This window comes from Coregonus lavaretus (genome assembly GCF_964263955.1).
Source record: "Coregonus lavaretus genome assembly, contig: HAP1_SCAFFOLD_466, whole genome shotgun sequence".
In the NCBI taxonomy this organism is placed as follows: Eukaryota; Metazoa; Chordata; class Actinopteri; order Salmoniformes; family Salmonidae; genus Coregonus; species Coregonus lavaretus.
The window spans coordinates 291,696-314,739 of record NW_028157102.1 but is presented as its reverse complement, the minus strand read 5'-3'; the positions used below and the strand labels follow the sequence as shown (position 1 = coordinate 314,739).

The following is a 23,044-nucleotide window of genomic DNA, read 5'->3' as shown; positions in this document are numbered from 1 at the left end:
CCATAGTCTCTGTGCCCAAGAACACTAAGGTAACCTGCCTAAATGACTACCGACCCGTAGCACTCATGTCTGTAGCCATGAAGTGCTTTGAAAGGCTGGTCATGGCTCACATCAACACCATTATCCCAGAAACCCTACCCACTCCAATTTGCATATTGCCCCAACAGATCCACAGATGATGCAATCTCTATTGCACTCCACACTGCCCTTTCACACCTGGACAAGAGGAACACCTACGTGAGAATGCTATTCATTGACTACAGCTCAGCATTCAACACTATAGTGCCCTCAAAGCTCATCACTAAGCTAAGGACCCTGGGACTAAACACCTCCCTCTGCAACTGGATCCTGGACTTCCTGACAGGCCGCCCCCAGGTGGTAAGGGTAGGTAATAACACATCTGCCACGCTGATCCTCAACACGGGGGCCCCTCAGGGGTGCGTGCTCAGTCCCCTCCTGTGCTCCCTGTTCACCCTTGACTGCATGGCCAGGCACGACTCCAACACCATCATTAAGTTTGCCGACGACACAACAGTGGTAGGCCTGATCACCGACAACGATGAGACAGCCTATAGGGAGGAGATCAGAGACCTGGCCGTGTGGTGCCAGGATAACAACCTCTCCCTTAACGTGATCAAGACAAAGGAGATGATTGTGGACTACAGGGAAAAAAAGAGGACTGAGCACGCCCCCATTCTCATCAACGGGGCTGTAGTGGAACAGGTTGAGAGCTTCAAGTTCATTGGTGTCCACATCACCAACAAACTATCATGGTCCAAACACACCAAGACAGTCGTGAAGAGGGCACGACAAAGCCTATTCCCCCTCAGGAGACTGAAAAGATTTGGCATGGGTCCTCAGATCTTGAAAAAGAAAAGGAAAGCAGCACACTCTAGGAGCTCAGATGCAATAATTTAATAACCTAATAACCAACGTAATATACCCTGATGAAGACAGCTTGTCTGTCGAAACGTTGGTTATTAGGTTATTAAATTATTGCATCTGAGCTCCTAGAGTGTTCTACTCCATTAGCCAGCACCTCGCCTAAATAGGTGTGCGTTTCTTTCGCCTCTACATGGGTCCTCAGATCCTCAAAAAGATCTACAGCTGCACCATCGAGAGCATCCTGACTCGTTGCATTACCGCCTGGTATGGCAACTGCTCGGCCTCCGACTGCAAGGCACTACAGAGGGTAGTGCGTACGGCCCAGTACATCACTGGGGCCAAGCTTCCTGCCATCCAGGACCTCTATACCAGGCGGTGTCAGAGGAAGGCCCTAAAAATTGTCAAAGACTCCAGCCACCCTAGTCATAGACTGTTCTCTCTGCTATCGCACGGCAAGCGGTACCGGAGCGCCAAGTCTAGGTCCAAAAGGCTTCTCAACAGCTTCTACCCCCAAGCCATAAGACTCCTGAACAGCTAATCATGGCTACCCAGACTATATTACGCTGCTGCTACTCTCTGTTTATTATCCACGCATAGTCACTTTAATAACTCTATATGACCCCAATGACCTTGACTAACCGGTGCCCCCGTACATTGACTCTGTACCGGTACCCCCTGTATATAGCCTCCCTACTGTTATTTTTACTGCTGCTCTTTAATTATTTGTTACTTTTATTTCGTATTACTTTATATTGTATTATTTTGTGTTTCTTTTTCTTTTTTTTTGGTATTCTTTCTTAAAACTGCATTGTTGGTTAAGGGCTTGTAAGTAAGCATTTCACTGTAAGGTCTAGACCTTTTTGTATTCGGCGCATGTGACGAATAAAATTTGATTTGATGTAGAAAAATATAAACGTTTTTTTGGTTTCCCTCAGTATTGCTAATGGGATGAGGTAAGATGCCAACACATTTTTCTACTGCGATCTAATGTCTTTATTTTGGATCCGGAACGGGGAAGGCAGGCAGACAGTCATGTTCCCTGGTAAGAGTATGACGTTAGCCAGACAGGGATCACGTATGCTCTCAGTCTACGGTAAGTTACTTTGGATAAAAACGGGCATATTTTCTGTTGCTTCCTTGTCTGTCTGGTACGACTAGCTGCATGAGTGGGGTTCTCTCTCTCTCTCTCTCTCTCTCGCAGGCCCTTGCTTCCTCTGTCCTTATTTTTCCCAACTCCTCGCCGCCCTCTCAACTCTCACCGAAAGGAATTGAGGAAACAAGGACGCAGGAAACAAGGACTTGACGGATAGTCATGTTTTCAGACACAGCCCTGGTGCTTCCTTCCATAGCTTCATCTGGGTCAGCTAGGGAGGGGCTCATTCAGGGACGGGTAGTGAGTGTGTGTGTGTGTGTGTGTGAGAGTGCGAACGCTTTGCTAGTGTGTGTGTGTGCGCCCGTGTATGTGCGTTCTCCCTCCTGTACGTCCCATTGATTTTTTCCTCTGTAATGGATTTCATTGGAGCTCTCCTCAGGATTCCGCATTAATAATTTACGATCTCTTCTTTACATTTCCTGCCTGCATGGCTCTTAAAAGCCTGGACGGTGCTTGGTTGCTTACAATGAGTGCTGAGCCTGGCTGCCTGGTCGATTCCAGCTGCTGCAGCAGCTACTACTAACTACAGTGATAGAGTGACAGAGAGAGTGACAGATAGAAATAGAGAGAGAGTGACAGAGAGCGTGACAGAGAGAGAGTGACAGAGAGAAATAGAGAGTGATAGAGACAGTGATAGAGAGAGAGAGAGAGAGAGAGAGAGAGAGAGAGAGAGAGAGACAGAGAGGTAGAGAGAGAGAAAGAGAGAGAGAGAGAGACAGAGAGGTAGAGAGAGAGAAAGAGAGAGAGAGAGAGAGAGAGAGAGAGAGAGAGAGACAGAGAGTGACAGAGAGAGTGACAGAGAAAGTGACAGAGAGAGTGACAGAGAGAAATAGAGAGTGAGATAGAGACAGTGATAGAGAGAGAGAGAGAGAGAGAGAGAGTGTGATAGAGTGATGAGTGACAGATAGAGAGAGAGAGAGAGGCCCAGAAATGCATTTGTGGAGACCACATTCACGGTAAACGCTGAATACTGTATGTCGGCTCAATCAAAAAATGACTTTTAGCATTGTCCAAATTCTCGATCGGATTGAATCCCGGCCTAAAATGTTTACACAGCCGTTGTGTGGTGTCTCCCAAAAATATCTGTGTGTTCGGGGTCACAGAGTCACACAGTAAAGTCTGGTAATTGCAACAACGTGACCCAATAATACACTTTCTCCCGAAGTGTGCACTTGTTCACTTCCCTTCATGGATTTGAAATAAAATGATTGGTATATGGAAACTCCCACATGCCTACACCACTCCAATTATTTTACATTTGTGGGGAGTAGTGAACAAGTGCACACTTCAAGAAGGAGAGATTATTGGGACGCACACACATCATATAGGCCCACACTGTCATTAGATGATCCCTCTAAAGCCTTGTTTATACCTGGTCCTATACTGTCATTAGATGATCCCTCTAAAGCCTTGTTTATACCTGGTCCTATACTGTCATTAGATGATCCCTCTAAAGCCTTGTTTATACCTGGTCCTATACTGTCATTAGATGATCCCTCTAAAGACTTGTTTATACCTGGTCCTATACTGTCATTAGATGATCCCTCTAAAGCCTTGTTTATACCTGGTCCTATACTGTCATTAGATGATCCCTCTAAAGCCTTGTTTATACCTGGTCCTATACTGTCATTAGATGATCCCTCTAAAGCCTTGTTTATACCTGGTCCTATACTGTCATTAGATGATCCCTCTAAAGCCTTGTTTATACCTGGTCCTATACTGTCATTAGATGATCCCTCTAAAGCCTTGTTTATACCTGGTCCTATACTGTCATTAGATGATCCCTCTAAAGCCTTGTTTATACCTGGTCCTATACTGTCATTAGATGATCCCTCTAAAGCCTTGTTTATACCTGGTCCTATACTGTCATTAGATGATCCCTCTAAAGCCTTGTTTATACCTGGTCCTATACTGTCATTAGATGATCCCTCTAAAGCCTTGTTTATACCTGGTTATACATGCAGCCTTTGTCCGGATCTTGTCAACATTCTGATTGTGCCCACATTCTGTAGACGATTAAAAGACGCATTGTGATCTAATTGTGATCAGATCTTATAAGTGTAAACAGACAAGATCAGGTCAAGATCAGGAAGAAGGACGCATGTCAACGGCATGTATAAACAGGGCAAAACAACACTTATATAAAGCACACTGCATCACACTGTAGGTACCATAACAATAGGGATAAAGTCTCTGTATTGGAATTACTTAAATACTTAATAAAATACTATATCTATACCTTAGTTGGATTATGTTAAATGTAGCAAACTGTTTTAAAAATCACCGGAAATTAAATCCCAGAATATAGCGTTGTGTGATGACACTGTATTCCTGTCTCCAGTGGGGAATGAATTGTCATTCTGTGTAAAATTACCCAACGTTCAATTTTCCTGGGTAATACTGCCACCTAGTGTGAAAAGACAAACTGTCCACGGTTTTCCTGGCTCACACCACTTGCACTTAGTTACATTAGAAAAGATGGAGGACATTGACTAGATTTGTTCCTGTGAGATTCATGCACAAACCTGCTTTTTTTTTTCCTGTAGGCCTTTACAACAATTACACAATTATCCCATCAAGCTCAAATAAATAAAAAATACATTAAAAAATATATATTTTTTTTAAACAAGAGCATAAAATGTTTAATTTCATTTTCATACGGCGTACATGTCGAAAGAGAGAAAACAACCAAACAGACTGTTCGGTTTGAGTAAGAACACAAAACCCGACTGTGATGTAGTAAGATTCTCACTGTGATGTGATTGGTTAGCGTCGCACAGTTCACACGCGACAGATAAAACAAACAAAAACAAAACCATACATCTCATTCTCTAAGGGGGTCGTTTAAAGTAACTTCACATGGCAGGAGTTTCTAACACCAGTTTGATGTCATGGGCCTCATGGAGCTCTGGCCAAAACAAGGCGTGCACTATGTAGGGCGTCACTTGGGACATTTCAAAAAAAATATTTTTTTCCTTTTAACCATTCATTCGGGTGATGTTTCTCTTTCTTCAAATCTACATTAAAATGACCAAATATGATTCAAAAACAAGACAGGCATTGCAATGGTGTTGCCTCTATAACAACACAGTAACATAATTACCCAGTGGGGTCAAAATGTTTTAAAACATTCAATGCACCTCAACTGAAACTGCTCGGAGACATAATGAACTGACTCCCAACAAAGATCAAGGGGGGTGGATTTCATTTGCATTGTGTGTTGGGGATGAAGACATTGTAGAGGTAGATACAGTCTATTCTGCCTTACAGCAAACACATTAGAGAGTTGAAATAACAAGAGAGGAACAACCGTTTTCTCTCACACGCAAATCATATGCAAACAGGCTCTAGGCTCATTCAGTACATTGTAAGATGGATGGTGTATAAAACTTTAAAGGCTAAACATACCAGTCAATGAACGTCACAATATCACATCAGGATCAAGACAGAACTGTTAAAAGAAATAATATCTGTAGCTGAAACAGTATTTCAAACAACAACGGTTTCAAATCAACGGTTTCAATTCAGGTAGAATCTGTAGAAGAAAACAACACAACAACCTTCTGCATGCAAGAGCCAATTAGAGCACACAACTCTCAAACGAAGAAGAACAACGGAACTTCAGGAATGGCTTGATAAAAACAAATAAAAAGCAAGTCAAACATGCATACAATCATCATATGAAATATCCTACCGTTGTGGAAGTAGCCTGTAGATATACTGCTTGGTCAGTTTCATTCAACAACAACAACAAAAAAACAGCATGTATGAACAACAATCCCACACTCAGTTGTAGTGTTTCACCAGTAGTGTTTCACTAATGCAGAGACTACATACAATTCCTGTCTGTCCGTCCTACTCCTGTCTGTCCGTCCTACTCCTGTCTGTCCGTCCTACTCCTGTCTGTCCGTCCTACTCCTGTCTGTCCGTCCTACTCCTGTCTGTCCGTCCTACTCCTGTCTGTCTCAAGAGTCTGATGTTCCCATGCATCGGAGAGACACAGCTCCGTCTCCGTTTGTACATGGAGGTAGTGGACACAAAGACAGCTTAACAGCCATGTCCTCTAGGGTGGCTGCAGTGTGTCCTCTAGGGTGGCTGCAGTGTGTCCTCTAGGGTGGCTGCAGTGTGTTCTCGGGTGGCTGCAGTGTGTTCTCGGGTGGCTGCAGTGTGTTCTCGGGTGGCTGCAGTGTGTTCTCTCGGGTGGCTGCAGTGTGTTCTCTCGGGTGGCTGCAGTGTGTCCTCTAGGGTGGCTGCAGTGTGTTCTCTCGGGTGGCTGCAGTGTGTTCTCGGGTGGCTGCAGTGTGTTCTCGGGTGGCTGCAGTGTGTTCTCGGGTGGCTGCAGTGTGTCCTCTAGGGTGGCTGCAGTGTGTCCTCTAGGGTGGGTGGCTGCAGTGTGTTCTCGGGTGGCTGGAGTGTGTTCTCGGGTGGCTGCAGTGTGTTCTCGGGTGGCTGGAGTGTGTTCTCTCGGGTGGCTGCAGTGTGTTCTCGGGTGGCTGCAGTGTGTTCTCGGGTGGCTGCAGTGTGTTCTCGGGTGGCTGCAGTGTGTTCTCGGGTGGCTGCAGTGTGTTCTCTCTGTGTGTCCCAAATGGCACCCTATACAGACACAGCCAGTCTGGAAGGGGGATAGGCAACCCTCCCACAGAGCGATCAGAAGTGGCATAGAAGATTACAACCACTCAGTCCCTAAAACATGAAGTGAGACACTGAGCCACCAACACCACCATAGAGACTGATAGCCACCAACACCACCATAGAGACTGATAGCCACCAACACCACCATAGATACTGATAGCCACCAACACCACCATAGAGACTGATAGCCACCAACACCACCATAGAGACTGATAGCCACCAACACCACCATAGATACTGATAGCCACCAACACCACCATAGATACTGATAGCCACCAACACCACCATAGAGAGACTGATAGCCACCAACACCACCATAGAGACTGATAGCCACCAACACCACCATAGATACTGATAGCCACCAACACCACCATAGAGACTGATAGCCACCAACACCACCATAGAGACTGATAGCCACCAACACCACCATAGATACTGATAGCCACCAACACCACCATAGAGAGACTGATAGCCACCAACACCACCATAGAGACTGATAGCCACCAACACCACCATAGAGAGACTGATAGCCACCAACACCACCATAGAGACTGATAGCCACCAACACCACCATAGAGACTGATAGCCACCAACACCACCATAGAGACTGATAGCCACCAACACCACCATAGAGACACTGATAGCCACCAACACCACCATAGAGACTGATAGCCACCAACACCACCATAGATACTGATAGCCACCAACACCACCATAGAGAGACTGATAGCCACCAACACCACCATAGAGACTGATAGCCACCAACACCACCATAGAGACTGATAGCCACCAACACCCCCATAGAGAGACTGATAGCCACCAACACCACCATAGAGAGACTGATAGCCACCAACACCACCATAGAGAGAATGATAGCCACCAACACCACCATAGAGACTGATAGCCACCAACACCACCATAGAGACTGATAGCCACCAACACCACCATAGAGACTGATAGCCACCAACACCACCATAGAGACTGATAGCCACCAACACCACCATAGAGACTGATAGCCACCAACACCACCATAGAGACTGATAGCCACCAACACCACCATAGAGACTGATAGCCACCAACACCACCATAGAGAGACTGATAGCCACCAACACCACCATAGAGAGACTGATAGCCACCAACACCACCATAGAGACTGATAGCCACCAACACCACCATAGAGAGACTGATAGCCACCAACACCACCATAGAGAGACTGATAGCCACCAACACCACCATAGAGACTGATAGCCACCAACACCACCATAGAGACTGATAGCTACCAACACCACCATAGAGAGACTGATAGCCACCAACACCACCATAGAGACTGATAGCCACCAACACCACCATAGATACTGATAGCCACCAACACCACCATAGCGAATGATAGACACCAACACCACCATAGAGACTGATAGCCACCAACACCACCATAGAGAGACTGATAGCCACCAACACCACCATAGAGAGACTGATAGCCACCAACACCACCATAGAGACTGATAGCCACCAACACCACCATAGAGAGACTGATAGCCACCAACACCACCATAGAGAGACTGATAAGCACCAACACCACCATAGAGACTGATAGCCACCAACACCACCATAGAGACTGATAGCCACCAACACCACCATAGAGAGACTGATAGCCACCAACACCACCATAGAGACTGATAGCCACCAACACCACCATAGAGACTGATAGCCACCAACACCACCATAGAGAGACTGATAGCCACCAACACCACCATAGAGACTGATAGCCACCAACACCACCATAGAGACTGATAGCCACCAACACCACCATAGAGACTGATAGCTACCAACACCACCATAGAGACTGATAGCCACCAACACCACCATAGAGAGACTGATAGCTACCAACACCACCATAAAGACTGATAGCCACCAACACCACCATAGAGACTGATAGCTACCAACACCACCATAGAGACTGATAGCCACCAACACCACCATAGAGAGACTGATAGCTACCAACACCACCATAGAGAGACTGATAGCCACCAACACCACCATAGAGAGACTGATAGCCACCAACACCACCATAGAGACTGATAGCCACCAACACCACCATAGAGACTGATAGCCACCAACACCACCATAGAGACTGATAGCCACCAACACCACCATAGAGAGACTGATAGCCACCAACACCACCATAGAGAGAATGATAGCCACCAACACCACCATAGAGACTAATAGACACAAGTGGTGTTGGTGGCTTAGTTTTTTAAAAATCAATAGTTACATATCGGGATATTATTTGACAATATTGCAATATTTTTGTGCTAGTTGGCTCTACCTGCAACAGAATTCCAGTATTGTTCCTTCATAGCTTGTTCTCCATCTTCTTTTTAAATAGGGAGCCAATTTGTTTTCAGTACTTTTCTTTCCATGACTGATCAAAACCCATGGCTCTCTCCTGTCCCTCTGTAGCAGACATATGGTGAGCAATATGTTTGGAACATCGAATCGCAATACATATAGAATCGTGAGAATCGCAATACATAACGTATCGGCACCTAAGATATCGTGATAATATCGTACCGTTAGGTCCCTGGCGATTCCCAGCCCTACTGACAGCTGTCTGTTGTTAATGTAGGTGTAATAACATTGACAGCCAACACCATAAAGACAGAGGTGTCTTCTGTTAGTTAGTTAGGCAGAGTCATTGACAATAACAATCACAAGGTGCTCTTCATCCAGATTCTCCAAAGTCCTGCGTGCGCTCTGGAGGAACTGCTGGGAGAAGTCACAGGGGGGGAAGGCATACAGCATGCCCCCCTTTCCCCCCTCCTTAGCCCCGCCCACAGGTAGACTGATCACTCCTGCAGCCTCCTTGTTTCTCAGGTAGGTGACCAGGTGACGGAGGAGTCTGATCTGTAGGCCTGGTTCAGGTGGAGGGGCCTCACGGTCGATGGGGCCCTGGAGGGCCAGGAGAACAGCATAGCCGTCGGAGCCACCATGCTTGATCCTCCTGGTGACTTCGTCCAGCCTGGTCTGGTCCATCCTCAGTCGCTGGGCGATCTTCAGCTGGGTCAGTTTCCCCTTCGCCTGGTGGTCCTTCATGACAGAGTGGAAGAACCCGGAGCCTCCCTCTAGAAGGTGCATGTTAGTGGGGAAGCAGGAGTTCTTCAGGGTGAAGTGACCGTGCCAGACTTTGGTGAGGGTGGTGGCACACTCCGAAAACATGCTGGGTGTTCTGGGGTCAGTTTTAGACGTGTCAGAGGTGTGGTTTATGTCGCTGGCCCGGTGGTTGCGTTCACGGTCCTTCTCTCTGTCCCCACCAGTCTTCTTGTGGCGGTCCCGGCTGGAGGATGTCTCGTGGCCGTCCTGGCCAACCCGGTCCTCGTTGGAGTGGCGGCTGCTGTCAGGGCTCTGTCCCCTGGGCTCGGTGGTAGAGTCTGGGGCCCGGACCCTGGCTCTGTCTGGGCTGTCCTCTGGAGAAGCTGGCCCTGCTCCCCCTCCTCTCACCTTGGACCTGCCTCTCTCCTTCTCCAGAGAGGGCCAGTCTAGGGATAGGGACCTGCGTCTGCGTCTCTCCGCTCCAGCCCGCTCTGCGTCCCTCTCCTTCAGCCAGCGGTCTCTGCTTCGGCTCCGGGCTGCCCGGTCCCCTCGGCCACCACGGGACCCCCCAAATGCTTCACCCCCCCTGCACTCCAGGCTATTTGTTGGGGAGGTGAACTCTCTGTCCCCCCTGTCCCTGTCCAGCAGAGCTCTCTCGCTCTCCCGCTGGGTGAACAGGGCATGGGAGGGGGGCGAGCGGTCTCGGGCGCGTAGCTCTCTCTCCAGGCTGCGGTCGCGGTGCCTCAGCAGGTCCAGATGGGCAGGCAGGGGCACGGGGGGCTGGTACCCCGTTGGGTAGCTACGAGGCAGGGGCTCCTCAGCCTTGGCAAAGTCCACCCTCAGCCTCCTCTCTGGGCCTCCCAGGGGGAACCCTCTCATCTGGGTGCATGCGGCCTGGGAGGCATCCAGGCTCTCATACTGAATGTAGGCAAAACTGTCCCCTTTCACATAGTCTATGTTCCGGATGCTGCCAAAGCGGTCAAACTCTCGGGCCAGGGCTGCCAGGGAATTGCTGGGTCCCAGCCCCCCTACCCAGAGTCTGGTGGTAGGGTTAGCTTTACCATAGCCTATCTTCACCGGGTTCCCGCCAATCACGCGGCCCTGCATGGCTATCTTGGCCCTGTGAGCCATGTCTAAGTTCTGGAACTTGAGGAAAGCGTATGCTCCACCCTGACCACGCGCCGGGCGTTTAATCACAACTTCCTCGATGACGCCGTACTTGTCGAAGCCTCTCCTCAGCTCGCCCTCGGTGACGTTGTGATCCAGGTTGCCGATGAACAGGTTCCTGCACGCCCGCGCGTCATCCTCAGGTTTTATGTCATCATGCTCAGGTACCGGCAGCCTGTATGGCCGTCCCCTCTCGTCTAACATCCCATAGTAATCTAAGATCCTCTCCCTCTCTCTGCTCAGTCCCAGCCCCTCTACAGGGTAGTGTCTCGGTGGTCGGATATCTCTGATACTACTAACTCCAGCGCAGGGGGAGAGGGACCTTTGTCTATAAGAGGGATATGGGGCGCCATGGATGGGGACATAACCCACATCCGGCGGCGTGCAGCTGCGACGCCGGACGTACATGGGCTCTACTTTGAGGGGGCGGTCATAGAGTACAAACCTGGTTTTGGCATGCCTGGCCTCTTTAGCGTCCTCCGGGTGTCGGAAATTCACGTAGGCGACCCGGCCTAGCTCTGGAGTGTGGGATAGTTTCACACTGACGTCCCCGAACTTTTTAAACTCGTGAAACAGTCCGTCTTCAACGTGCTCGTCAGATAGTACCGAGCCGAGATTGCTAATGAGCAACGATTTGTATTCCAGAGTCCCCCCCGCTCCCCCCCGGGGACTCAGTAGTTCGGCTGCGGCTTTGCCTTTAGGCAGGGCGGCTGTAGTCCGGAGAGGAGTTCGGCCGAGGTCGTGGTGTTGTTGTCGGTGGTGGAGGGGGTCTCCGGCGGCCCCGCGCTCCTCCCGAAGCCGTGTCTTTTCTCGTTCCCTGCTCCTGCTCCGAGCATGTTGCCTCCCGCTTTCAGCGAGCAGCAAAGCAAGCGGTGGGGGCGGCACGTCCTCTCTCCGTGCCCCGTCCCGGTCCCGCTCTCTTTCCCGTATTCGTTTCGCTAAAGCCCTACTAGGACTGGAGTCCCTCCCGGCCTGTCGCTTCATTTTCAAAGGATGCCCAAACTTTTTCGCTAGCTAGCTAGCCAGCCAGTGTCTGCAGAAAAAATCCGGTCTGGAAGCAAATTCCTCCGTTTTGGGAGACGTTGCACATAAACGGACGTTAGTAACTTGTAACGAATGTTGCGACTCTGCATATATTCCGAAATAAAAAGATAAACGCGTTTAAAAACATATTAGAATCAGTGAACCTGTATCAACTCCGCCATCTTGGACAAAAGGAATGTGCGCGTTCCGCCAATGGGAGGGGTTTGAGTCGACGTAGCCGCAGGGCTAGTGACGTCATGTGGATCGCAGATAACCCTAACATTAGTTTTGAAAATATGTGACACAAATTAGATCATTTACAAAGAACTTGTATATTACGTGCCATGGAAACTGGAAATAACAAATGGTGAATAGAAAATGTTTCACATGCATTTTGAATAATACTGAAAAAATATATAAACGCAACATGCAACAATGTCATTGATTTGACTGATTACAGTTCATATGAAGAAATCAGTCAATTGAAATAAATTAACTAGGCCCTAAACTATAGATTTCACATTACTGGGAATACAGATATGCTTCTGTTGGTCACAGACACCTTTTTAAAAAATGGGCCTCGTGATCTTGTCAAGGTATTTTTGTGCATTCAAATTGCCATTGATAAAATGCAATTGTGTTCGTTGTCCATAGCTTATGCCTGCCCATACCATAACCCCACCGCCACCATGGGGCACTCTGTTCACAACGTTGACATCAGAAACCGCTCGCCCACATGACGCCATACACGTGGTCTGCGGTTCTACTGCCAAATTCTCTAAAACTTTGAAGGTGGCTTATGGTAGAGAAAGGAACATTAAATTATCTGGCAACAGCTCTGGTGGACATTCCTGCAGTCAGCATACCAATTGCACACTCCCTCAAAACTTAAGACATCTGTGGCATTGTGTTGTGTGACAAAACTGAACATTTTAGGCCCGTGTAGCTCAGTTCGTAGAGCATGGCGCTTGCAACACCAGGGTTGCGGGTTTGATTCCCACAGGGGGCCAGTATGAAAATGTATGCACTCACTAACTGCAAGTCGCTCTGGATAAGTGCGTCTGCTAAATGACTAAAATGTCATTTTAGAGTGGCCTTTTACAGCACAAGGTGCACCTGTGTAATGATCATGCTGTTTAATCAGCTTGTTGATATGCCACACCTGTCAGGTTGATGGATTATCTTGGCAAAGGAGAAATGTTGACTAACAGGGATGTAAACAAATTTGTGCACAACATTTGAAAGAAATAAGCTTTTTGTGCGCATGGAAAATTTCGGGGATCTTTTATTTCAGCTCATGAAACCAACACTTTACATGTTGCATTTATATTTTTTGTTCAGTAAAAAAAATACTCATGCCAAGTTAGACATTTATGACCATGTGTGATAATACTACCAGCATTGCTTATTAAAACACCATGACTTCTGACACCTGGTTTTCATATTTTAATGAAAAAGTATAGCACGGTTGTAATAAACATCAGGTCTTAGATGAAAGGTTGTGTGAAAGAACAGCAAATAACCTTTTATTTTATCTGCTCTTCCTCCATCCCTCCTCTTTTATATATTTCAGGGGTGGCCAAGCTTATTCGCAACGGGTTAATAACAGTGTGGGTGCAGGTATAATCAAGGTCTCGATTTGCAGACTGATGATTAGTCGATACGTAGAATCAGGTGTCTTACTACACCTACTGTCTAGGATCTTCTGCATATAAGCTTGTCCACCCCCCGTTATATTTGATTATACTGTTATTAATTAAGTCAAATTAAAAAGTACATCCCTTCAAAAAGGGAACTAAGGTCATGTACAGACTGTCGGGTGGTTCATATACCGCACAGCGAACATTACCCACCACAAAATACCCTCTCAGGACCACCAAGGAACCCTTCCCCAGGGCCTGTATAAACAAAGGTTACATCCTAAATGACACCATATTCCCCATAGGGCTCTGGTCAAAGATAGTGCACTATATAGGGACTAAGGGTGCAATTTGGGATCCATCCAAAGTGTCTCAGAGTAGGAGTGCTGATCTAGGATTAGATTTGGCATTTAGATCAAAGAATAAGTAAGATTACATGGACGGGGGGGGGGCTGATCCTAGATCAGCACTTCTACTCTTGAGATGCTTGATACAGTCTTATTCATTATTATCTAAAAAAAAGGCTAAACTGATCCTAGAACAACACTTCTACTTTGAGACACTGAATACAATCCCAGGTCTGTACCCCACTCTCCCTCTGGTTACAGTTCTCTCCGTGCTTTGGCTTCGTTGGGGGCGTACTTGGGCATGAGTTCATTGATCTTGCGGATGAAGTCGGACTTCTCGGCACAGCCTTTGCACGACTCTCCCCACTCCTCCAGGATCTTCTTCAAGTCTTTCACCTTCAGCTTCTTCAGATCCACCGTGCTCAGGTCCACCTGTTTGTCTGCAGAGGGGAGAGAGAGAAGGTAATGATTCCATACTTGTAAAAGAGTATGGATTCGTAACTTCACTCCTCAGCCTGAAAATGTCTCCACTCGCGTTGCCGAACTGCTTTTCGGTGGTGTAAGTGGCTAAGAACAGGAGGGATTTCAGGAGGGTGGTCAAGTGTCTGTGTGGTAGAGGATTCAAGATGGAGGAAGGAGGCTACAGGCTCCTGTTAAGAAAGCACGCACAGTGACGCCTGTTATATACACATGACTGTAAGTCACTTTGGATAAAAGCGTCTGCTAAATGGCATATTATTATTATTATATACACAAACATTAATTGTCTCTTAGCAGGTGCTGATATCAAATGATGTTCACTAAAAAAGGTTAAACAAGACTCTGCATTCTATGCTGTGTGATTAACTGACATGGGAGCATACCGTAGAATACAGTGTGCAGTCTTCACCTTTCTGGAAGAGAGGTCAAATTACACTTAGGCAATAATAAGACTGCCAAACCCCCAATTTAAAATAGGTCCTCACCTGTGTTTGTGTATGTAAATAACTTGTAATACGCAGGAGGAGGGGGTTGGAAATAGCCACAGGCCTACATTGTACAATGTTTTTTTGACTAAGCATGATCCACAAACAATTATCTAATGGTATTGTGACAGTTGTAAAGAAATTCATTTATTATAAGCATTGTGATGAGTCCCACGTGAAAGAGGCTAAACTATGGGAACAAATAAGGGACAAAAAAAAGAAGGAGAAATGTGGACTATTAAGCAGGGTTTAGCGGTCAGAGAAACATGTGGAATTGAGGGATGCTAACATACTCTGTATAGTACACATTCTATCTGCTACATCATTATGTTACACACATCATAAGTGTGGGTCGGTACTGTAGCATTGATTTAACTTACAAATAACTGCATACTAAGTCATATAAAAATGGGTCTACATTTTGTTTTCTTACCGTATTTCAGTTCACAGATCTGACTGTCCTTTTTCTTCAGTTTCTCACAGATCTTGTCTACTGGTGTGTGGTAACTCAGGGGCTTGGAGATCTCATTGAGAATTTTGGTGGCTGCATCATTTGTTCCACCAATGTAGTAACACTAGGGTACAGAAGGAAGAAAATAACATCAATGAATCAACAACAAATCCAGTGGATAATCTGGATAGGACACAATGTAACTACTTATCGACTAGACTTCCATTAAAACTAAACAAACAAAGATATTAGCCTAAATCACTTACAAAGCGATTTTCCTTGCCCTTGGTGTCTTTGCAGGTTTTGACGAGGGCCTTCTCGATGTCTGCGCTGGTGAATTTCACGTCGTTGTCTTGCAATGACTGGTAGAATCTTCCCAGGAAGCTCACGCACACTGAAAGGGAGGAAACAACACAAAAAACAAGGAATGATCGGGTGGTCCTCTGTAGCTCAGCTGGTAGAGCATGGCGCTTGTAACGCCAGGGTAGTGGGTTCGATCCCCGGGACCACCCATACACAAAAATGTATGCACGCATGACTGTAAATCGCTTTGGATTAAAGTGTCTGCCTAATGGCATATTATTATTATTATTATTATCATTACATTAGGAGTGTACAGAGATGGCATGACTTGTAATGCATTCCTTTCTATATCCTTTTCTAATAGAACATTTGGCTAATCTGATGGTATACAAGAAATAGGTAACTCCAGCAATACCATATACATAAGGTTTTACAACTCTGAGACTTCTATGGTCAGTCTGTCCTATGTTACAGTAGGTTATCCATACGTTATATAGCCCAACACCCTAGATAAACCTGACCAATTCAGAGTAAAGTATCAGTTATCCCATCTAACAGAGAAACAACAGCTTGACATAGGAGCATATTACCTCATAAACAGAAACCACAGGCAGTATCTGGCAAGGTCCTAATGAGCAATTAAGTATGACTCTTAATTGACAGGTACTAGTTACCTAGCTAGCTAGACACAGCCAGTTGCAATACTTCTCTGCACACAAACATATATTTAGGAGCGCATTGAAAGACATATTTCCATTTAATGAATTGCAGCTAGCAAACTTCTAGGCTATTTGGCGAAGAATCATTGTCAATGCATGGAATTGTAGGTTGCCATAAAACTTAACTACGACTAGTTAAGTAGCTAGCTATATCCATAGCGACAGTGATGTAAATATCAGACAATCCAACCCACCTTCACACTCCCCATCTTTCAAAGCGTCGCTAATGCTCGGTACCAAAGCCAGCGCTGCGAGGGCGACCGACAAACTACTCAAACACAACATTTTAAGACGAATAGCTAACTTAATTTATTTCAGCTAGATGTAGCTACCTAAACGTTACGATATAAAACTACCTCTCTAGCGAAAAAAATTACAGCTACACATGAGCAGCCAGAGTCGACGCCGGTAAAGTGAGCACGCAATGTCCGGATTCTACGAAGCTTCCTGCTGAACACGTCAACCTACGAAGGCTTCCCATTGGCTGTCCTTTCACTCTCTAGAACGCGATTGGTTCGTTCCCTGCAACGCAATGCACGTTTCTCTGATTGGACACGTGTTCTTCATTTCCGGGGACGTCGTCCAGTTGGCGCCATTCGATTGGATTAGAGCTCTGTACCTTTCATTACCGCACTTCTCAAGTCATTTCAGATGGAAACATCTAGAACAGAGACACACTGCTCTTTACCGCTGTCTGTGTCAATAGCTATACATTTAAGGCTACTTTCTTTACAGGGTCCCCAACTACATTATCAGCCACGGGACGATTTTTTTTTCATGAATGGATGGTCGGGGGGGCCGGAACATAATTACAAATAATTTGTACACTTGCAAATTTACCCCAAGAAGCCCAAACAGATAGTATTTGACAAAAACATAATTATTTCAAACCTTAATTACATTGGGATACGATCACATATAAATGTATATATTTATACATGGGAATACTTGAGAACAGATTTTAGAAATTAAAATCACTTGGAGCTGAATTCCTGGTGTTTTTACAGTATTTTATGTCCAACAAGGAAAATGCTAAACAAACAAAAAACAATACAAAAACTGGTTACGCCAGTTGCTTTATTAATTGGCTAATTAGTTTGATTTACAGAAGGTTTACTGTAGAATAGAATAGAAAGCACAACATGGTGTCCTCTGGCCAATTTTAGTGATCAAATTACCTTTAGAAATGACCTTATTCTACGAGAACTACATATAGTTCACTGGTTTCCCATCCCTATTACTACTGATAAATAATTACAAGATGAAACATCAATGAGCCAATAAAACAAAGATCTTTAATGTTAAGCATTATTATTAATAATAAATGAATTCCACATCACAGTAGTTGAAGTAAGTAGGAAAAACGTGTGTTTGTATTTACATCTAAAATCTACATCACAGTTGATTCATGCTAACACAATATATACAATAAATTACTTTTAGAGTAATTAAAGGGTTTTCGTATTCCGTAAGAGCCGTAGAAGTAGCTGACTGTCCAGATTTGTCTGATCTTCGATTAAAAATACACAAAAATAATCAAAAATAATTAAGCAAAATTAAAAGTCGTCCAATTTTTTTTGTATGTTTGTCAAATTTTGTAGGTTTTAAAAACACATTTACATCAGAAAGTACAAGGCAGACAATTAATAATCACAATCTATACATGGCCCTTTTTAACCTTATGAACCCACAGAGAGAGAATGAGCCTGACGAGGTGGTCTGGGGAAAAACAACTGCAATGATTTCAAAACTGTTTTGTAACCGCCATTTGTAGAAATAAAATAAATTGGGAGGCTTTGCATAAGTCATACGCATAATGTGTTCCTAAATATCCTTTTGGCTCTGCTCATATAGAGAGAAATAATGACTATTCATGAGTATGTAAAATTATACATTTTAGTCATTTAGCAGACGCTCTTATCCAGAGCGACTTACAGGAGCAATTAGGGTTAAGTGCCTTGCTCAAGGTCAGATCGACAGATTTTTCACCTAGTCGGCTCGGGGATTAGAACCAGCGACCTTTCGGTTACTGGCACAACGCTCTTAACCACTAAGCTACCTGCCGCCCCATGTAAAATTATATATTTTTTTTTTAATGAAAAGTTACATGGAAAACATGAGGGGGAATTCCTGCTATTTCAACAACATTGCTCACAGAGATATAGTTGCTAATTAAAAACTAACTAATGGAGTTGCACTGGCTTCTGCCATCCGTGGAGGACACACTATCTAATCAAATCAATTATGCAGACTATCAGTAGTTACTATATTAACACTATTATATCCTCTTACACTTAGAATCATGATTAGTGTCAGTAGATTAGGAGTGCCAGCAGGCCGGGAGGTAAAGTGGTGAACCTGCAGATGAGGGAGGGTGTGAGAGCACCTCTTTGCTGACTATGTAAGGGGGCTGATTAACCCCTCTGCTTGTATGAGCCTGGAAGGGAGCCAGCTGGCGGTGTCTGTCTGTCTGTCTGAGTCCCTCTCTCTCACAACCAGTGAATAAACATTCTAGGTGCATGCACTTTCAACACTCCCTCCCTTCCTTCCATCATCACAAAGAGTACAATCACCCCGTAACGGACACAACCTAGACGGACAGTAGTGGGGTGACCTTGTTTTGACATGTTTCAAGTGTTATAGGGGGGTTAATAAATACTCAATATCATCTTTATGTATGACATTGTTATATATGCTACACAGAAGCATTAGAAAATAAATAAAATTCAGTAGATTAATTTCAAAATAAAAGTCTGTCTACATTAGGAGACATGCACCTATACCCCATTACTTAGACAAGTATATACCGATTGTAGCCATGCCCCTTCTGTACATGATAGAATCTCTCACTGTAAAGGAGGACATGAGAACCTGACAACAGGAGGACACGGGAACCTGACAACAGGAGGACACGGGAACCTGACAACAGGAGGACACGAGAACCTGACAACAGGAGGACACGGGAACCTGACAACAGGAGGACACGAGAACCTGACAACAGGAGGACACGAGAACCTGACAACAGGAGGACACGGGAACCTGACAACAGGAGGACACGGGAACCTGACAACAGGAGGACACGAGAACCTGACAACAGGAGGACACGGGAACCTGACAACAGGAGGACACGGGAACCTGACAACAGGAGGACACGGGAACCTGACAACAGGAGGACACGGGAACCTGACAACAGGAGGACACGGGAACCTGACAACAGGAGGACACGAGAACCTGACAACAGGAGGACACGAGAACCTGACAACAGGAGGACACGGGAACCTGACAACAGGAGGACACGGGAACCTGACAACAGGAGGACACGGGAACCTGACAACAGGAGGACACGATAACCTGACAACAGGAGGACACGGGAACCTGACAACAGGAGGACACGGGAACCTGACAACAGGAGGACACGAGAACCTGACAACAGGAGGACACGGGAACCTGACAACAGGAGGACACGGGAACCTGACAACAGGAGGACACGGGAACCTGACAACAGGAGGACACGGGAACCTGACAACAGGAGGACACGGGAACCTGACAACAGGAGGACACGGGAACCTGACAACAGGAGGACACGGGAACCTGACAACAGGAGGACGCGAGAACCTGACAACAGGAGGACGCGGGAACCTGACAACAGGAGGACACGGGAACCTGACAACAGGAGGACACGGGAACCTGACAACAGGAGGACACGGGAACCTGACAACAGGAGGACACGGGAACCTGACAACAGGAGGACACGAGAACCTGACAACAGGAGGACACGGGAACCTGACAACAGGAGGACACGGGAACCTGACAACAGGAGGACACGGGAACCTGACAACAGGAGGACACGGGAACCTGACAACAGGAGGACACGGGAACCTGACAACAGGAGGACACGAGAACCTGACAACAGGAGGACACGGGAACCTGACAACAGGAGGACACGGGAACCTGACAACAGGAGGACACGGGAACCTGACAACAGGAGGACACGGGAACCTGACAACAGGAGGACACGGGAACCTGACAACAGGAGGACACGGGAACCTGACAACAGGAGGACACGGGAACCTGACAACAGGAGGACACGGGAACCTGACAACAGGAGGACACGAGAACCTGACAACAGGAGGACACGGGAACCTGACAACAGGAGGACACGGGAACCTGACAACAGGAGGACACGGGAACCTGACAACAGGAGGACACGGGAACCTGACAACAGGAGGACACGGGAACCTGACAACAGGAGGACACGGGAACCTGACAACAGGAGGACACGGGAACCTGACAACAGGAGGACACGGGAACCTGACAACAGGAGGACACGGGAACCTGACAACAGGAGGACACGGGAACCTGACAACAGGAGGACACGGGAACCTGACAACAGGAGGACACGGGAACCTGACAACAGGAGGACACGGGAACCTGACAACAGGAGGACACGGGAACCTGACAACAGGAGGACACGGGAACCTGACAACAGGAGGACACAGGAACCTGACAACAGGAGGACACGGGAACCTGACAGCAGGAGGACACGGGAACCTGACAACAGGAGGACACGGGAACCTGACAACAGGAGGACACGGGAACCTGACAACAGGAGGACACGGGAACCTGACAACAGGAGGACACGGGAACCTGACAACAGGAGGACACGGGAACCTGACAACACCATCAAAAATAAAAGAAGAAAACGCTCTCAAGATGAGATGGTTGAATTGAAGCCAGTGATGAGTCTACATATACAGTATCTACACACACGCACATCCTGTAACTGCCTCGTTATAATAATGGAAAATCACCATGGTCACTTAAAAACCTCAGTAGTAGTAGTAGTAGCATTCAAATCCCAATGCTCTCTTATAAGTCCAAAAGTGAATACTGTGGTAATGATATACAGTAATGTTAAACTATCCCAAACAACAGAGTGTAGGTCTACTGTATGCAGAGAGAGAGAGACAGACAGAGAGAGACACAGAGAGAGAGAGAGAGAGAGAGAGACACAGAGAGAGAGAGACAGACACAGAGAGCGAGAGACAGACACAGAGAGAGAGAGACAGAGAGACAGAGAGAGACAGACACATCCACAACACCTGGACAACAAGCTGAAAGAAGAAAAGAGTGAGATGAGCAGCAGGATCTGATCCAGGATCTGTGACTGTGAAGCACCAGGAGTGTTGTAACAAGGCAGATCAGTTCACTAGGTAGATACAGGAGATAGCCATTGGAGGCAGGGAGGAGGATGCTTACAGACATAAAAAAATGTGGAATCATCTGTACATTGTGATCAGCACTGAATAGTCAATACGTATATATTATTAGAAACAAGGATGTCTTTAGCTCACAGTCCATTCTCTCTCTCTCTCTCTCTCTCTCTGACCCCTCTGCTCCTTGGTTGTCCAATGGGTACAGACTGGTTTGTTGTGAATTGTTTGATATTACTGTCCTGTTGGAGCTAGGAACACAAGCATTTCGCTACACCCGCAATAACATCTGCTAAATATGTGTATTTGACCAATACAATTTGATTTGAATAGACGTTGAATTGGATGTCTGTGCCCAGTGCGTTAATTCACTGAATGAACATGCACACATAAAAAGTACCAAATAAAAAAAACAGAAAAACTAAAACAAATCACATATAATTATAATAGTTGATATTCATTTGTCTATAAATATCATCCACTTGTGCACACCAGCAAGCAGCTGCAGTGGCTTTCAATGCCCTCGTCTCAGTCTAGCATATTATGTTTTTATGTAGTCATTATCAAGTCATCACAAGTCATTATCAAGTCATTATCAAGTCATCACAAGTCATTATCAAGTTATTATCAAGTCATCAATTCTCCTCAGTCAATCCATGATTTAGGAATTCATTTATAAATAATCTAATTCATATACTATATATATAACTATAACTACACATAACAATAAACTTGCAGATTTCATATCCTCTAAAAATAGACTTTTCTTTGTAGTGTGTAATATGCTGCCAACTGAATGGAAACTAGCTTAATAATAAAACCAACCAAGCCCTTAAATAGAGCAAGAGCTGCCAACATCTATTCACCAGCCTTCAGACCGTTATGTCCTTATCATAATAACTATTTTATAGTGGCTGGCTGATCTGGTTGTGGCAGGTAGCACACAGCAATAAAGACGACTACTGTGTAATGAAGCCTTACCACAGTATTTAAGCCTCCGTCTGTCGAGGCAGAGCAGTGCCTCACTCCCGAGGAGGGGGAAGTTGTGACAGAGGAGGAGGAAGTGTTAGGAGTGTGTGATTCGTTGGTAAACCCCCCCCCCCCCGTCTCTTCTTTTCAAACTATTCTCTACTTTTTTCACTTTCTTTCTTTTCCTCAGTTGCGTCGCTGAGTTTATCATCATTACAAACACTACTTCTGTATCCTACAAAGGAAAGGTAATAATATGCATCCCTACAGAAAATGAAAATAATAAGCAATCGTAATATAAAGATCACCTCACCTCAATAATAATAATAATCATCTATCCAAACCCCCCATACCGTAATACAACCCAAGAGTTTATTCAACCCATCTTCATTTCTTTATAAAAATTTAAGTGTGAATAGAATGAAATGTGTTTTTTGGTGCTCCAGAACTAAGTGCTGCTTCTCATGGTCTAACAAGCTTTACTCTA

The 23,044-nt window shown here is 45.8% G+C and overlaps 2 protein-coding genes across 2 annotated transcripts; both read right to left on the bottom strand.

Annotated features, from left to right (window-relative positions):
• Positions 1 to 9,352: 9,352 nt before the first annotated feature.
• On the bottom strand, positions 9,353 to 12,122 carry LOC311125807 (putative RNA-binding protein 15B; the record flags this gene model as incomplete). Its single annotated transcript, XM_084199839.1, has 1 exon — positions 9,353 to 12,122. Exon 1 carries the CDS (start codon positions 11,909 to 11,911, stop codon positions 9,353 to 9,355), a length of 2,559 nt encoding a protein of 852 aa, XP_084055965.1. The 5' UTR covers positions 11,912 to 12,122.
• A 1,095-nt stretch (positions 12,123 to 13,217) lies between these two features.
• LOC311125813 (mesencephalic astrocyte-derived neurotrophic factor-like) lies at positions 13,218 to 16,805 on the bottom strand. Its single transcript, XM_084199845.1, has 4 exons — positions 16,570 to 16,805; positions 15,620 to 15,747; positions 15,336 to 15,477; positions 13,218 to 14,377 (listed from the first exon to the last, which is right to left on the bottom strand). The coding sequence occupies exons 1-4, from the start codon at positions 16,658 to 16,660 to the stop codon at positions 14,193 to 14,195; spliced, it is 546 nt and encodes a 181-aa protein (XP_084055971.1). The 5' UTR covers positions 16,661 to 16,805; the 3' UTR covers positions 13,218 to 14,192.
• Between the last annotated feature and the right edge of the window lie 6,239 nt (positions 16,806 to 23,044).